Here is an 18,441-nt window from a genome sequence, read left to right as displayed (position 1 = left end):
TGGTGACTGTTGACTCAGGAAATCCTGCTATGCTCGTGCTCCTTGATCTTATAGCTGCCTTTGACACTGTGGACCATGGGATTATCTTAGCATGACTTGAACAGTGGTTGGGCATTACAGGATCTCTCATGGTTCTAGTCTTATTTGACTGACCAGAGCTTTTCTGTGCAGCTAGGTCAATTCACTTCATCTTCAGCTCCTCAGTTCTGGGGTTCCCCAAGGCTCCTTTCTTGGAACTATTCTTTTTCTGTATATGTTACCATTTGGGTCAATTTTAAGGAACCATAATCTTTCTTTTCATTGTTATGTTGATGACGTCCAGATCTACTTTGCTTTAGCATCAAAATCCAACAACCTCATACAGTCATTTTCAATCTGTTTAAACAATGTTAAGCCGTGGATGACCTCAAACTTTCTAAATCAAAAGTAAGACTGAAATTATAATGTTTGGTTGTAGTCTAGCAGTTTTTCCTCCTGGCTCCTTGGGCCCTCTTACACCTAACATTCGACCATCAGTAAAAAAATCTTGGTGTAATATTTGATGACAGGTTGAAATTTGATCGCCAGGTTAGTTCGGTCGTAAAAAATGGCTTTTATCAGTTAAGAATTTTATCAAAAGTGAAAGGGTACCTGCCACAAAAAGATCTGGAGACCGTAATCCATGCTTTTATTAATACAAGATTGGATTACTGTAACTCTTTATATGCTGGCTTGGACCGCTCACTTTTACACCATCTGCTGTTGGTACAAAATGCAGCTGCCCATCTCCTTACTGCCACATGTTAAAGTGACCACATATCACCTGTTCTAGCCTCGTAGCACTGGCTCCCGATTGTTTTTAGGATAGATTTTAAAATTTTATCGTTTGTTTTTAAAGCTCCTTATGGTCTAGCCCCCCAGTATTTGACTGAGCTTCTCTAAATTCATGCCCCGGCCAGAACACTGAGATCTTCTAATCAGTTGCTGCTGGTCATACCTAAAACCAGACTTAAAACCAAAGGTGATCGTGCCTTTATGGGAGTGTCACTAAGACTCTAGAATAACTTGCCTTGGCATATTAGATCAGCAGGCTCCTTTGAGGTTTTTAAATCCTCTTTAAAAGCACACTTCTTTTCCCTAGCTTTTAATCAAGTCTAAGTGAAAATTGAGCAAATATTAACTTTAAAATTTTATTTTATTTTAAAATGTGTTTTAATTGAAACATTTATCCTACTATATTTAACCTCCATTCATTTTTTCTTTTTGTAATGTATTTATGTATTTTATCTTATGTTCCTTAACTGTGATTCCTGGAAAGCACTTTGGTCAGCCCCGGTTGTTTTGAATGTTTGAATGATTAGGTCTTCTTTTGTTCTGGTTGTGTGAAAACTGAGTAGTTTGTTTATAGCAGAAAACAGTAAAGAGAACTGCCCATAATAGTTTTCAGGGGTGTGGAAAAGACTCTGGATGGATATAAAAGAATGCAGAAAGGAACAGAGCACTAAGACACAGGGGTGACAGCAGGTAGGTCTGACAACAAAGAAAAACCTTCAGACATGTAAGATTTGTCTTTTTGAATCACACATCTGATTCTGTTTTATCTCTCGTAAAACTGTAACCAATAGATTGTGAATCGCAGTTTCTCTGTCTGCTATAGTTTATTACTGAATTGTCTTTTTGTACTTTAGCACAATATCAGCTGCAACATCATTGTTTATATATACAGTCTGTTGTTTGCTATTGTTTTTGCTAACAATTCTCTTATATTAATTTATTTCTTACTCAGATTAAACAACCGAAAGAAGCTGAACCTTTTGGCATCCGACAGAACTTCATCTCGTCAGTTGTTTGCCAAGCCACCAAGATGATTCGCCTTTTGCTGTTCTTATGCACCCTTATATTTCTGACAGGTATTTAAAAACACACACGCGTATTATATATGCACAAACATTTGCTGTTATTGCTGGAATAAAAAGCTTTATGTCAAACATTATATTGATGAAACTGAATACAAATATTTATATCAACACAGCATTTTTACCTTTGTTCCTTTCCACTGAAACCAAATATTTTAAAATGGTCAAGGATCTTAATCTAGCATAAATCTTGAAGTCCTAAAGTATTGCCAGCTGTGATTAAGCATATGGAAAAATGTATTAACCGACAACATGGAGGGCAGAGGAGGGTAGATTAAAAAAGAAAAAAACAGCAGCTCTGGAGTTCTGGTCCTCTGAAAAACGGCATTGCAGCAGGCTTAATTTTCAGAGTCTTTGGCTCAGATCTAGGTAGAGAAAGATACATCCTCCCAGTACTGCTGCTGGTTGGACAGAAGGAGGAGCGGTTCCAGTCTATTCAGCTTCTCAGGAGGGAAGGCGCTTTGCGCATCCCACATCCCACACTAACCCAAAAGAAAACACAACGCAGAGTCCATAGCGTGTCTTCCAACAGCTGAAGGTTAAAGAGGTAAAGCCTGGGTTACAAGATAATTGATAACATACATAATAAGTTAATCACTGTAGGAGTTTTTTTATATCTGGAAAAAAGCCTTCAATACTATGGTCATCAAATATTAATATAAAAATTTGAGCAAAATGGCATTCCAGGAGTTTCACTGAACTGAGTCCAATCGTATTCTTCTAATAGGAAACGATATGTACAGCTAGGGGAATTCTCAACTAGAAGACTCTACATCACTTGTGGTGTGCCTCAGGGATCAGCTTTGGGCCCTAAACTGTTTCATTATATATAAATGATCTTTGTCATATCTCAGCAAAATTTAAGCTTACAATCTTTGCAGACGACAGTAGCATAGTCTGGTGAGTGAAAGATCTACAGCTCCTGATGACTGAAATCTCAAGCAAAAACTTTTTTTATAATGAGTAATCGATTAACATTTCTAAAAGTAAGACGTTTGCTATGATTTAATGAATTTAGTGTTAATCAGTAAAAAATGAATATTCCCGTCAGTAAAAAAAAACAAAAAACAGATTTTTCGTCGCCATCACTGAGTCTTGGAGCGGCCATTTATGCCCAAATATAGCAACCCCTCCCTCCTGCCATCTTCCAGCAGTGACGTCACGGTGCGGTAAGCCTAGCGCCATTCTCCCCGCTTTACAAGCAAAATCAATGGGAACTACTAGACACATCTGCAATCAACAACAATTATTGAAGATTTCCAGAGGACTTCACCATTGAAATTCACCAGAGCTATAGTGAAACTGACAATGCCCACGTGCATGGCAGCTGGATGCTGGAATACATCGGGTAAAAGAGAAAAAAAAAGAGTTATTCCACCTTTCTGATTCCTGGTCCTCCACGGACGGGTTGGTCGTTGGATCGCCAACTTGAAGAGGGAGGATTTACCATCGAACTTCTGGCCAGAGAAAAAACACGTAATATGTAGCCAACATTTGGAAGAAGAATGTTTTCAAGATGACTTGGATAATAGCGCGTTGTGACAAACACCAGATACAGCAGTAGGACTTGATCAACAGCCGATACCGCACCGTGACGTCACAAACCAGTAGGTGGCAGTAGTGTTCTTTGGCATGGATTTCAAATTAAATTACTCTTAATTTAGAACACTTATCATTTATTGAACAGTATGAAATTATTATATATATAAAATACTTTCAGAAGTTGGAATTCTGAATATTACTGGACTTTTCCTTTAAAAGTCTGGGGCTCAGCCAAGCAGAAGTTATGATCTGGAACCAGTTAGATATGGAAATAAAAAGGAGTACCACACTAAGACAATTTAAAAGCATGTATAAATGTGTTGTCTTTTAAAAATATTCAGTAACCCAAACACTTAACTGTAAAAATTTGCAACATTTTCTATATATACTACGGTAATAGATATCTTTGTCTCTATGTAAAACTGCTTTCAAAATAAGACTCTGTATTCGTGTAACTGTGCTTTGATTTGTAATGCCTACTTTTAGCAAAAGATCCTACTTAAAATCAAATATTGGTCAGTGAAGCAACTTGAAACTGAAAAAAGTAATAATAAGTATAATAAATATAAATATTTTTTTAATGATTCAATTTAAATCAGATTAGTCTAACTTCTAAACAGGTCTGAACAAAAAAAAAGATTGAACTTTGAACTTAATATTTTTTGTTCAGCCTTTTGCAATCAAACTGACTCTGCGTCTTCCCACAATGACTCTAGCCAGCATATTTCTCTCCAGAATGCCTTTATAGTCCAAAGATTACGTCTAACCCTGCAAAGATTCCATCAACATCTTGACCGCAAATCTTTTTGTGTAAACTGGCTGGAATCCATGATCTGAATTCTTCACCCCCATATTTATCCATCCAATTCCCCCACAAACTCCACACAATGTTATAAAATAGGATTATGTAACAAATGTGACTTATCTAAGGATGGTTTTTCTCTTAATGGTTATCTGCTTGTACTTGAAACAACAAAATTAAAATAAAAGTAATAGGCTGTGTATTTTAGCATGGACTTACTGTATGTTCTAGATTGCCTAATTCAAAACCAAACTGAGGTAAACCAAGAATACAGGAGATGCTCCTGAAATGAACACATCATCTTGACAGAATTTAATTTCTTTTTCTGTTGTTTGACTTTTATTGTGGAAGTTATTATTAACAGTATCTCTCTCTCTCTCCCTCCCTATATGTTGTAGAACAAGCTCTCTCATGTGTAGTGGGAAGTTGTTCTGCAGGCATGGACTGCATCAGCGTAAATGGAGCTCTTCAGTGCGTCGATCCCTGTAGCCACTATACTGAACTACATGATGATTGGCGCTCAGTGAATAACACAGACCAGTCCAATATAAAGTGTGACCAAAATATTAACTGGGATGGCTGGTATCGTTTTTATCTAAACCAGATCAGTGCTTCTATTCCTGAACACTGTGTGGAAAAAAACCGATGTGGGACAAATGCTCCTTTGTTCATAACAGAGCCTCATCCTGCACAGATCAATGAAATTGTGACACGCAATGTGTGTGGTCACTGGGGCTCTTCCTGTTGTCAGTTTGCCTCAAACTCTATAAAGGTCAAGCTCTGCCCTGCAAACTTCTACATTTACAAACTTCAGAAACCATCTAATTGCCATCTTGCTTACTGTGCAGGTACTGTTCCATGATCACTATTATTAATATTTTTAAATGTTTCAGTGTTTGTCTTTAACCCAGAACATCTTGATATAATTCTCTTTCCAGATATAGCTCCGCAGAACGTGTTTGATTTAAAATCAGTGGGACAAACTGAGACCAGCATCACTCTACAGTGGGGCAGATCAAGCAGCATTGTCAACTTTGTTCTCCAGTATAATGGTATCGAGACACAAGTCGGAGCACAGAGTGGAAGTGGACCGGTAACATACACCGTTTCATCCCTCACCCCAGCAACTAAATACACCTTTACTGTTTCTGATGTGCTTGGAAATGTTACAAACCATGGACTACAACTTACAGCTGCCACTGGTAAGATGCTTCACTTTTACTTTTGAAGGAACTTCATCATTATCATTATTTTCACCATCAGCAGCATTTGCTTGAGATACAAAATTTCCTGATTAAATTTTCAGCTTCTATAGAGCTTAGAACTGACATGGGAGACATAATTATTTATAAGGTGGACATGAAATACTAAATCGTTCCCACAAAATATTAATTTGTGGCCACAAAGTATTTCTTCGTGAGCAAAAAATACTAATTAGTTCTCTCGAAAAACCAATTTATGCGCAAACTTGTTTTCATTATGTAATTATTGGTTATCTAACACCTGATTGGTCACCCTGCACATTCAGGCGAAGCAAATCGATTACAGAGACTCAATTCGCCTTAACCCCGCCCCCTAACTTTGATGGGTGAGTTTGACAGATTCTTTTAATGGCTTTGATGCACTGCGACACAGGACCATGAAATAATTAAATGCACACTGAAATAATTATATATATATTTTTTTTAATAAAATGAAGACGTATTTTATTTATTAAATTGCACATTTAATTAATTGTTTATCGTTGTATTTATTTATTTAATTGTGGCACTTTATATTAGTGACATGGTTTTAATTAATGAATGACACATTTATTTATTTAATTCCACATTTAATTAATTATTTACACATTTAATTATTCATTTAATGCTGTATTTATTTATTTAATTTTGGCACTTTTTATCCTCCTTAGAAGAGGGATCCAATGAAGCAGTAAATAATTGAATTCATTACTTGGCACATGGTATTGTGTGCATCTTACTGTATAGTCAGCTGCAAATATTAAAAGAGGTAGCTATGGTCTGTAGGTGGAGAAGATGCAGGCAGAGAAAGGGCCTTCTCTTTTAGAGCTTTAAATGACAGGGGAAAAAAACTAGAACCTCTTGCCTAAGATGACTTGGAGATTCAATTTCGGTTTCAATGCAAAGAAAGGGCCCAATCTGGGTGTTAAAATAATGTATTTCCTTTGAAGAAAAACAATATTTCTATCAGTTTTTTAGTGTTTCATGTTTGAAATTCAATTTTCACATTAAAAAATACATTCAGTGTAACGGGCAGGGACTAGACCTAGAGTTCAAACCAGCGCAGGTAAGAGACTTTTGATGCAAGCTTTATTGAAATATAACTTAAAAGCGGAGGTTCAGGGGCGGGCTGCTTGCTCCAAAACAGGAAATCTCCTGTAGCAGAGACAACAGGTTAGTGATCAGCAGATAGTAACGGGCTAGAGAGAAAGAAGCTGTATCACTAACCTGATTACGGGTCTTCCGAGTCTGGGGAACCGACCTGATGTCAGAGAGCCGGTCCGGTTATGGAACCCGACTTGGTCCAGGGCTTTGGGGGGTTACTGTTGGTACGGCCAACAGGCAGGCAGGCACTCCGTTCAGGGTTATCCAGGGTCGTTATCCAGAGGGGTCCGGTGTCCATACACATAATTATATATATTTTTTTTAATAAAATGAAGACGTATTTTATTTATTAAATTGCACATTTAATTAATTGTTTATCGTTGTATTTATTTATTTAATTGTGGCACTTTATATTAGTGACGTGGTTTTAATTAATGAATGACACATTTATTTATTTAATTCCACATTTAATTAATTATTTACACATTTAATTATTCATTTAATGCTGTATTTATTTATTTAATTTTGGCACTTTTTATCCTCCTTAGAAGAGGGATCCAATGAAGCAGTAAATAATTGAATTCATTACTTGGCACATGGTATTGTGTGCATCTTACTGTATAGTCAGCTGCAAATATTAAAAGAGGTAGCTATGGTCTGTAGGTGGAGAAGATGCAGGCAGAGAAAGGGCCTTCTCTTTTAGAGCTTTAAATGACAGGGGAAAAAAACTAGAACCTCTTGCCTAAGATGACTTGGAGATTCAATTTTGGTTTCAATGCAAAGAAAGGGCCCAATCTGGGTGTTAAAATAATGTATGTCCTTTGAAGAAAAACAATATTTCTATCAGTTTTTTAGTGTTTCATGTTTGAAATTCAATTTTCACATTAAAAAATACATTCAGTGTAACGGGCAGGGACTAGACCTAGAGTTCAAACCAGCGCAGGTAAGAGACTTTTGATGCAAGCTTTATTGAAATATAACTTAAAAGCGGAGGTTCAGGGGCGGGCTGCTTGCTCCAAAACAGGAAATCTCCTGTAGCAGAGACAACAGGTTAGTGATCAGCAGATAGTAACGGGCTAGAGAGAAAGAAGCTGTATCACTAACCTGATTACGGGTCTTCCGAGTCTGGGGAACCGACCTGATGTCAGAGAGCCGGTCCGGTTATGGAACCCGACTTGGTCCAGGGCTTTGGGGGGTTACTGTTGGTACGGCCAACAGGCAGGCAGGCACTCCGTTCAGGGTTATCCAGGGTCGTTATCCAGAGGGGTCCGGTGTCCATACACAGAGAGACAGATATCCAGTGGCAGTACAGGTAGGGTTTGCCAAGAGAAGAGGTCCAGTTTCGGTCCAGATCTGTTAACAGGCAGGCTCAGAGATTTCACAAGGGATAGGGGCAAATTCGGTACTCACTAGCAAGCAGGGTCAGTTTCACGAGAGGGTTTCACTGGGTCAGGCTGGTAGGCAGGTCCAAGGATAGAATCGGGTCAGGCAAGAGACAGGCAATCAAAAAAGGCGAAATACTGGAATGCTGGTGAAGCTGGCTAGAGACAATCTGGCAGTGTCAGCTGATCTGCACAGGGTTTATATGAGGTGAAAACAGTTGGAACCAGTAAGGGCTGATTGCAGTTGAGCAGGTTTGATGAATGGTGGATCAGACCAATAACAGAGCTGAGACTGTCACATTCAGAAGTTCCATTAAGAGGCGATCAGAAACACTTTTACATATTTAAAAATGTATTTTTGATTTTAGATTACATGATAGTTAATTTCTCTTGTGTATTATTTTACAATATGACATCCCTTTTGACCAGTACATATAATTATCTTTTAAAGTAACTTCCTGTTACACTGTGAAAATGGCACGGCTGAGGTTAGAAGTGATTAAGCCCACTCTTCATTCAGCTCAATGTTTGAAGCCAAAAAAGTAATCTGCTGATGTAATTTCTGAGTTTGTTTTGAATGTTCAGACCTTGTACGTTCTTGCAACTTGTACTAGTAGAGTGATATATTTGGCTCTTGAAATGACGACCAAACATTGAACCAATCGGAGAGTTGGGGGAATTAATTATTTGTCTTCTTTGTGTCCCAAACTAATCAGCCCAATTGTGTGATAATTTATAATACAAGCTATCATTCTTCAAACTTTCCCACTTTAGGATTGATTTTTATTTTCTTTGTATGAATTACTAATTAATTCATATTTCCACCTGATATTTCATGAACTTGCACGATATAATTGACATGTAGTGTGATGCAACGTTTAAAACATTTCTAAATTTGCTCTTCAGCTCCTCAAAATCCAACTGGCCTGCTGTCCTTAAGTGAAGACCAGTATAACTCTGCAGTGGCAAAGAGTGAGCAACGTCACAAACTTCATTCTGCAGTTCAACGGTACCATGACAAGAGTTGATGCTCCAGCTGGAAATGGACCAATAAATCACACAGTCTCATCACTTTCTGCTGAAACCACATACACCTTCACGCTGTTCTCTGTGTTTGAGAATGTTCAAAGTACTGGAGTCCAACTTGTTGCTCAGACTGGTAAGATTTTAATATTATTTGTCATTTTCTGATGATGGGCAGCGAGCTTCTTCTCTTCTTAGAGATACTTGTGTAATTTATGTTTGATGAACATCAATTGCAGTTCACATTTTCATATTTACACTAAGTTATCTAGAATTTCATACCATCTCTATTTCACACTCTCAGAAAGTTTGTGTTTTCATATCTGCAGGATCTTCTTCAGAGATATTCAATGCAGCTAAGATGTTCAACCTCACCTTGTGCCCCATATTTTTTTATCAGAACATGTACCAGCAGGTCTATGTAAGTAAAAGGGAGTCACATTCTTCAGAATAAACCTGAATATTTGCTAGCGTGGGTTATGAGGCGAGTTTTTAACATGCAGCAGCAAGTTCATCCATCCCATTTAGTGGTTGAATCTTAATGTTTAGTTATAAGATTCTATATATTTTATATCAAGTCTTTGTTTTGTTTTTATTTTGATTTTAGTATAGGAAATTGGATGTCTCTGACCAAACATTCCAATGTGAATCATCTGTGGCTAAAGATTAAATGCATGGAGTACAAGGGTAGAAAAAAACACTGTAGTGGTACCTTTATGCACTTAATATATTAATATTTACCGTACCTGTATGCAGATAAAAGAGTGAATCTGAAAGTATAAAATTCACCAACATAAAGAGTGAGCAGAAGACTTAAAGACAAGCCTAAATACTTTGTCTGCACATTCGTCAAATCGTGGATAATTCCCCACCTGACTGCTTTCTTCCAAAACCATGTTGCAAACCAATCACACGTTTGAAATTCTGCATCATCCCTTTTTTTGTTTTGTTTTTAACAGGTCAACTTCACCAATGAGAACTTTGTGATTTGCTTCAATGGTTTTTACAACCTCAGTAGCGACGGTGACTGCATTATTGGGCCTAAACCGGACTCTGAGGAGGCGAAATTCAAGATCAGGGAAAAAGATGCTTCGTATGAAGCACAAGTCAAAGGAGCAGTGCAAACCATCACCAGCAGCATGAAGTGCTATGTGCATTTTGAGTTGATGTACATGAACAAAGAAGTAAGTATCATGTCCAAAATGCCATTTGAAGACATTTTTTAATTCCTCCTGCTTATAGATTAACACTTTACTAACCGACACATGAAATCCCTAAAGTACCTCATTAAAAAAGTGTTTCTTTTTTAATGAAGGTAAACCTAAACCTCTTCAGTTTTGGGGAACAAGCAGCTCTGCATTTCAGTTCTGTCTCCAATGACCCCGAAGAGGTAAGTCTTTTTTTGGTCTGTTATTTGTATATTTACTGTACATTACTTATTGTAAGACAAAGAAATGTCTTTGAAAACAATATTATGAATAAAATTCTTAAGGTAAAATGTAGTTATGAACTATTTAAACAATAATCTCCTATCTTTATGTTTCTTTCTTTTATGCTCTCTGTTTAGAACAATAACAAACTATTTTTTTGCTTTTATAGACGGCAGATGTAAAAGTTGAGGGGAGGCTAGCTGACTCTGTGCCTCTTGGATTAGCTGACTCTGGTGGATTTACAGACATCAGCGGCTGCAGGATGTCAGGTTGGTGAATCGCTTTTTTTTGTCCTAAATCTGTGAAGCAATGCTGAAGAGAAGTCAAAGGTGTTCTTTGAGTTTTGACTCCCAAAAATCTCCCTTTATTCTTCAGGCCTTGGGATTTTACCCAACTCCACAGTACGTTTCCAGAAAACCTGCTCAACCTTAACCTGCAGTGTCGACAGATCTGTCACTTCAACAAGCTGTGGAGACCAGGAGGAATGTGACGGTCATGGCAGGTAAACACTATTTACTTTTATAATGTAAAATCCTGGTTAGGCAGAAAGCTATGGACTATCAACACTAGAACCTCACACCACAAGAACCGTTCATTTAGCTTCTGAGGTCAGTCTCATCAGTAAAGACCCCCCCCTATTGATGATGAATGAGTTACTTTAACTAACATGCCAGAGAGAAAGGAGACAGAGATAAAAAAAAATATATATATACACTATATTGCCAAAAGTATTTGCTCACCCATCCAAATTATTGGAATCAGGTGTTCCAATCACTTCCATGGCCACAGGTGTATAAATTCAAGCACCTAGGCATGCAGACTGTTTTTACAAACATTTGTGAAAGAATGGGTCGCTCTCAGGAGCTCAGTGAATTCCAGCGTGGAACTGTGATAGGATGCCACCTGTGCAACAAATCCAGTCGTGAAATTTCCTCGCTCCTAAATATTCCACAGTCAACTGTCAGCTGTATTATAAGAAAATGGAAGTGTTTGGGAACGACAGCAACTCAGCCACGAAGTGGTAGGCCACGTAAACTGACGGAGCGGGGTCAGCGGATGCTGACGCGCATAGTGCGAAGAGGTCGCCAACTTTCTGCAGAGTCAATCACTACAGACCTCCAAACTTCATGTGGCCTTCAGATTAGCTCAAGAACAGTGCGCAGAGAGCTTCATGGAATGGGTTTCCATGGTCGAGCAGCTGCATCCAAGCCATACATCACCAAGTGCAATGCAAAGCGTCGGATGCGGTGGTGTAAAGCACGCCGCCACTGGACTCTAGAGCAGTGGAGACGCGTTCTCTGGAGTGACGAATCGCGCTTCTCCATCTGGCAATCTGATGGACGGGTCTGGGTTTGGCGGTTGCCAGGAGAACGGTACTTGTCTGACTGCATTGTGCCAAGTGTAAAGTTTGGTGGAGGGGGGATTATGGTGTGAGGTTGTTTTTCAGGAGCTGGGCTTGGCCCCTTAGTTCCAGTGAAAGGAACTCTGAATGCTTCAGCATACCAAGACATTTTGGACAATTCCATGCTCCCAACTTTGTGGGAACAGTTTGGAGCTGGCCCCTTCCTCTTCCAACATGACTGTGCACCAGTGCACAAAGCAAGGTCCATAAAGACATGGATGACAGAGTCTGGTGTGGATGAACTTGACTGGCCTGCACAGAGTCCTGACCTCAACCCGATAGAACACCTTTGGGATGAATTAGAGCGGAGACTGAGAGCCAGGCCTTCTCGTCCAACATCAGTGTGCGACCTCACAAATGCGCTTCTGGAAGAATGGTCAAAAATTCCCATAAACACACTCCTAAACCTTGTGGACAGCCTTCCCAGAAGAGTTGAAGCTGTTCTAGCTGCAAAGGGTGGACCGACGTCATATTGAACCCTATGGATTAGGAACGGGATGTCACTTAAGCTCATATGTGAGTCAAGGCAGGTGAGCAAATACTTTTGGCAATATAGTGTATTTGTGCTTTAAATTGTTTTTTTATGTTGAGAAAATGTGTTTTAATCTCGCTAATAAATCTTTTTTGTTTAAAAACTTATGGTTCTACTTTAATCTGTGACATCATCTGATTAAAGGCTTCTACAAAGGAAGCTCCCAGTCTGAACTTCAACCCTAGCTCTCTGGTTCTATCACAGTATTACATATTAGCAGTTTTTTTATTGGCCAAGGTCAGAGGTGTGATAATCCAGGCCTTGAGTGCTAATCTTTAGGAAGCATCCCTGCTGCAACAGCCCTTGGGTCCGTTTTACAAAGCAAGTTTACAGAAAACTACGTTTTCTCAACCTGAATTCAAGGAAGCCGAGTTTTCCGTTTCCCAAAGAGAGTTTATGTAACCTCTGTTTCTGTTACCATAGTAACATTCTAAACTCAGTGTCCTTTGCCTCCACTCTTCTTTTAGCCAATCAGGATGTCTTATTTCCTTATTTGATTGGAAGAGTTCTCTTGTAGTTACCTGCAAGCAAGAAAAATCATTCACTTGGTTCATTAGAGACACTAGGTATTAAAAACACAAATATATCATGTCTTTTAGATGAAGATCCAATAAAAAACTGAGCTGCATTAATTCTCAGAGATTTCCATATTTATAGGGAGAGGTTTCTCAGACAGCGTTTTGGTGTCCTTCATATTCAGAATGTTCCATTTGTTGCAGGACTAGAAGAACCAGAGATACAGATTCCTATGTTCTCTAGTTAAAAGACAGTAAATGACTTCCTTCCTGTGATGGTGGCAAACTCAATTAGATCAACAGCTAACATAATGCTAAGTAAGCTAATTGCATGTTACATTGCACAGTTGACTGATTGATTTGCTCTCTGTAAAGAATCTTGAGATGACTTGTGATGTGAATTGGTGCTATATAAATAAACTGAATGGAACTGAATAGAATAATTTCAGTTTCCGAAATACTTTCAAACCTTTGGCCATGTGGGCCAAAACTGTCAATCTGACACTAAATGAGACATTTTTTTTCTTCTTGAATTTAAAATTAGATATTTTATCAAATCTTTCATTTTTATCTATACAACTAAAAACAAAACAAAAGCTAAATCCAATAAAATGTCTGTTTAGAGATCTGAAATATAAAATCTAATTCTTTATCAAAAAGTGCAAACAGTATTTTAACACTGAAGTAAATGGCTTGAGCAGAAGCTGCATGTCAGGAAAGTTTCAACCCAGGTGAGCGCAGAGGTGGCTTCAACTCTAATATGAACGTATCTTTATATGTCTTTCTCCATCAGGTGCTTTATAAACAGGATCTGCACTGTGACCGGCCCCACTGTGGTCGACTCTCAAGGCTATCAGAGCTCTGTGACGGATCGGTGCATGTACTCTCTGCTGTCAGACTCATCCAGCAGTTTTGAAGTGCTGGCTAACTTCCAGGAACGTCGCCGTCGGGATGTGAGCTTTTTGGACCGTGTGAGCCTTCGACCCTTTGGCTCAAATGATTACTTTCACCTGGAACAAGGTGGCAGAGTAAAGGTAATTCCCAGCAAATCTGATTAATATTCCTCTATACTGCTTTCCTTGGCCACATAGGTTCTCTTCCTATGACTAACTGCTCTTCCTTGGCTCTGCTGCACACAGATGAACGAGACATTGTTGACCCTGAACAGTTCAGCCCAGCAGATTCAGAATATTTTGTTAAGCAAGGACAAAACTGGACTGTCAGCAGTGTTTTCATTCTCTGGGCTGAAAATATCAGTGATGTTTGATGGCTACACGGCACAGATCCACATGAATGGTAGGGAACCTATAAGGCAGTAAGAAGTCCTTAATTACTTGTTTGATTTTTTTGTGTTCCTAACTGAATATAATCTTTTTATTACATTTAAGGGCACGATAATTTATTTGTTTAACGGTTTTCAGGGCAAGTAATTTCTTTTATCAGTTATTTATTCGTAGTGCCTGCTGGTAGTGGTCAGAGTGTACAGGCTATTTACCTTTTATATTCTGTATTTATTCCTAATTATTGTGGGATTAATCCTCAATTCATGGATTCATTGTTTCTATAGCAACAGATACGTAACATTTTAATCTCTAAATGTGCAAAAAGGACACAGCCTGTAAGATGTGAACCTGTAATTGAAGCCAAATGGTGGTTGGCACATGGAGGCTGAATTTAAAACAACAAATAATAGATTGATGTTGTGTGATATGATGGCAGGAAAGCTACCAATAGTTTCTACACTAGACAAATATTTTAGTGACCTTCTCTTTGACTGATGCTGCTTTTACCAACATTATGTCTGGAATCATTTAGTACCTGTTGGATCATCGATGAAGGGCCTATGTGTTGACTCCAGGAACATTTCAAGTGTGAAACGTCTTGATTTAAGCTCTCCAAGGTACGACGTTGTTATGAATAAGCAGTTAAAAACAATTATTTTGCATTTCAAAGGATTCCCCCAAAAACATGAAGCTGAGTTGTCCTTTTATTTTTTTATTTTCATTTTGCCAGCTGTGAAAGGCAGTATGAAGATCCTGTCGACAGTCAAATAAACTGCAACATGACAACTGAATAGTGAGTAGATTTATAAAAATCTCTGTTATTCTTTGGGGTCATTTTCATGCTATATGGCATTATGTACGATGACCTAAAGTGGAAGAATAATTGATTTTCTTTCCTTTCTGTGTGATAAAGCTGTAACCTGTTAAGAGTCCCCCCCTTCTCCTGCAATGATCACATCGACCCAACTCCCTACATCAATGCCTGCAGCAGCACTTTGTGCAAATATCCTTCTGTGGACGACCTCAGATGTCAGTTTCTGTGGGGCTACGCCAGAGCCTGTAGCCTGCAAAGCAACATAAAACTGGAGGGCTGGTGGTCAGAAGCAGGATGCTGTAAGACAATCCCAGCTTCAGGGCTACGTTTATACAGTTTGCATGTTTTCAGAATAAAATGTCACTTTCCTTCCCTGCAGCCGAGCCTCAGGCTTTTTGCCAGGACAAGCTCTGCGGTGATCATGAATTCTGTGGCAACAAGCATAGTGGGAAGACTGGCTGCCTCTGCAGAGCCCTTTTTGCCTCCAAGTACAAAGTGTCTGGCACTCTGGGTGGGACATTGCTGAGAAATACACAATAATACTGAGTCTTTGGGAAAAGACATAGATCAGAGTTTTTAAAGATGCTTTAATTCCCAGGTGAGCCAGCGGTCTGCAAGCAGAACTCTGGTTCCATCACTCTTGTTGGCTGCCTGCTAGAGGAAAAAGGCATCGACTACTCAGTGTTGCACCTCAACGACCCGAGCTGCAGGGGCGTGATGGACGAGGAGAGCCACACAGTGACCTTTAGCTTCGACAGCAGCAATACCTGTGGGACGGAGATCACGGTGGGATCTTAGATTCATCCCTGCATTCCTCTTTTTTGGAATCATTTTGTGTTTCTTGTCAATTTTCTCATCCATTGGGTTCAATAATATAACCAAAAAGCAAAACAAGAGATAACTGCCATGTATCTCCAAGTTAAAATGAATGAATGTCTGATTCGGCAGAGAAATGGCAGCCAGGTAAACTACGAGAACACCATCATGACCCAGAAGAGCTCTGATGTCATCACTCGCCATGATCAGGTGTACATCAACTTCTCCTGCCACCATACTCAACCTGAGATAAAGGTGGTGGAGCTCAGAATTAAAGACAAGTGAGTGACTGCAGGCAACTTTTGTTTCAGTCATGATGGAAATGTTTTCAGTGAGTGTCCGAGTTTAATAAGCCTCCATGTGTTTGGTTGCTCTGCAGCTCTGTGGTCCAGCACATCAAATCTGGAGAATGGAGCTACTCTGTGTCTATGAAAGCATATGTGAACGCTGGCTACACAAAACCTATCGATTCTGCTGTGCTGCTAAACCAGAAAATCTGGGTGGAGCTGAAGACCGACGGACTGGATGCTAACACGGTTGCCGTGGTGATCGACTCATGCTGGGCAACCAGCCAGGAATCAGACAGCAGCAAACCAAGATATGACTTGATTAATGATGGGTGAGATGCAGACATGTAAAGCGAAAATGATGAGAATCATAGACGTGTTTTCAGATTGGGCTTAAAGACTCACATCAAATGTTTTTATTTATCCCAGCTGTGCTAACCCAAATGACGGGACAGTGGAGGTGGAAGCAAACGGAGAAGGAACCTCCTGCTACTTCTCTTACAACATGTTTGAGTTCTCTGGGAGCGCTGGTGAAGTCTACCTTCACTGCAAACTGCAGCTGTGTCTCAAACACCAGAACAACTGTATTCCGGTGAAAAAACTATCCAAACACATTTCCCTTCATTACTTATAGGAGCTCTGATGGTTTTAAATGCAAAACTAAACTGACTCTTCTTAGTTTGTGAGAAGATAATTCTTCAGAAAATGATGTCTGTAAATATGTGGCACTGGTCTGCAGAAATGTAATGTTTCTTTGTGTTTTAATGTCAGGATTGCTCCGGTGGATTTAGGAGAAGACGAAGGTCTGCGACTCTCAGAGATGGAGACCCAGGCTTCATCAGCCTGGCCTGGATTCATTAGGCAAGACACTTTGTTTTTCTCATGCATTGCCAGAGCTGTCACTGTACTTCAGAAGCTGGAAATGGCAATTTAAATAAGCTGTTCTTTAAAATAAAGAATTTAGGTATTTGTTAAACTATTCATGAGGCTAGTAATTCATTAATTAAGCTTATTTATATCTTAAACTTAGTCTTAATTAAGTTTATTTATATATGTGTTGTTGATTCTGCCAGGAGGACGTAAGTTTTACACACACATTTATATAAACATATATAAAGAATATAAAACATATATCAATGAAAAGATTGTAGATGTGATAAAAAACTGTCACAGATATTAATATTTTAAAATTACGTTGAATTAAAATGACCAAGATCATTTGTAGCCTTTGATATAAACATCGATGTTTACCTGCTTTATTTTCATTCTCTGCTCCTCAGCCCGACATTCACGGCTCATAACAAACTAAAACCCAGATGGTTAGCAGCGATATTAAACCAAGAAGTGGCTAAAAAAAAATACTGACAGAGCAGGTTGTTAAAACAGCCTTTTGCAGAGGATAAATGTGTCACATTGACATTTCCTTGTTTTCTCAGGAGGCTTCCATGTGAAACTGGACTGAGCGGCCGGCTGCCGACCTTTATGCTGATTCCTGACTTCAGTCCTGATCTAGCAGATGGGATGTTTAGAAGTATTGGGTGTTTCTTGCTTTTAGGATGGTGCTTCTACTGCTCTTTTAGTAAATATAATCTGGGGAAATAAAGAAGTAAATAATCCTGAAATAAGCTTTCTGTGGTTTGGATTAAATTGGATGTGGGGAAGCATGTGGGCTACATTTAAGCAAATTAATTTGTTTTCTTTTAAAGAATAATGTTTATGATCTTTTAATAGACATTAATGCATTGCAAACCTTGTACTTTCACTTCTTAGAAACAAAATGCTAAAATAATACAAATAAAGATTCCATGCAGATTCCATCTCCTGTTTTATTTATTTTTTTTACTTTCAATGCTTTGCACAGTAAAATTGCTCAGGAAGCCTTCCTGCATGAAGTGGTGATGAAACCATCGGTGCTTGGAATAATCTGTTTAATTTATCTGTAGATGTGTCATGATGGGTAATCTGAGCTAGCCCAAAATGGAGAACACACACGGAGGCTGATGAAAAGTTTAACAACATTTATTGAAACATAAGCACGTGAATATTGCACTGGAACAGGTTCTGGCCAGGGGGCAGGTTCACTGGAGTCTGCAAGGATGATAGTTCAGTTAGCTCAGGGACCGGGAAGTTATGAGTCAGAGAGTTTGATGATGTATACCTTGAAGGAGTCCGGGTATCTCTTTGAGAGAGGAACTGTTGGGTCCAGAGACTGTTTGGTTCAGCAGAGTTCAATAACCGCTTCAGCGTCTTACTTCTGACCTTGAGGGCAGACCTTGATTAGGGTTTCCAGCTCTTAGCCAAGAGCTGCAGGGGAATCCAGGGAAGAGTCTTCAGGTTTGGCTCACGAGGGCAGGCTCGACAGGTTAAGCTCAT

At 39.0% G+C, this 18,441-nt stretch overlaps 1 protein-coding gene across 1 annotated transcript; it reads left to right on the top strand.

Annotated features, from left to right (window-relative positions):
- Window positions 1-1,517: 1,517 nt before the first annotated feature.
- Window positions 1,518-17,885, top strand: LOC119798647. The gene is made up of 21 exons (XM_038308204.1): window positions 1,518-1,537; window positions 1,766-1,889; window positions 4,638-5,087; window positions 5,178-5,441; window positions 8,873-8,938; window positions 9,319-9,410; window positions 9,949-10,173; window positions 10,589-10,688; window positions 10,795-10,921; window positions 13,662-13,902; window positions 14,008-14,164; window positions 14,684-14,768; window positions 14,882-14,944; window positions 15,065-15,264; window positions 15,345-15,476; window positions 15,564-15,751; window positions 15,914-16,062; window positions 16,161-16,400; window positions 16,498-16,660; window positions 16,840-16,929; window positions 17,505-17,885. Exons 2-20 carry the CDS (start codon window positions 1,844-1,846, stop codon window positions 16,927-16,929), a joined length of 3,078 nt encoding a protein of 1,025 aa, XP_038164132.1. The 5' UTR covers window positions 1,518-1,537; window positions 1,766-1,843; the 3' UTR covers window positions 17,505-17,885.
- Window positions 17,886-18,441: the final 556 nt, after the last annotated feature.

This window comes from Cyprinodon tularosa, unplaced genomic scaffold (genome assembly GCF_016077235.1).
Source record: "Cyprinodon tularosa strain WSP-4 unplaced genomic scaffold, ASM1607723v1 ctg631, whole genome shotgun sequence".
Lineage (NCBI taxonomy): Eukaryota > Metazoa > Chordata > Actinopteri > Cyprinodontiformes > Cyprinodontidae > Cyprinodon > Cyprinodon tularosa.
The sequence above is the reverse complement of the archived record's forward strand: the minus strand, read 5'-3'. Positions and strand labels throughout refer to the sequence as shown.

Coding starts and splice junctions, on each gene's coding strand:
- LOC119798647 (XM_038308204.1), top strand. CDS start 1,844: ATGATTCGCCTTTTGCTGTTCTTATGCACCCTTATATTTCTGACAG. Junction 13,903..14,007: donor AACAAGGTGGCAGAGTAAAG/GTAATTCCCAGC, acceptor TGCTGCACACAG/ATGAACGAGACATTGTTGAC. Junction 16,063..16,160: donor GAGCTCAGAATTAAAGACAA/GTGAGTGACTGC, acceptor GTTGCTCTGCAG/CTCTGTGGTCCAGCACATCA.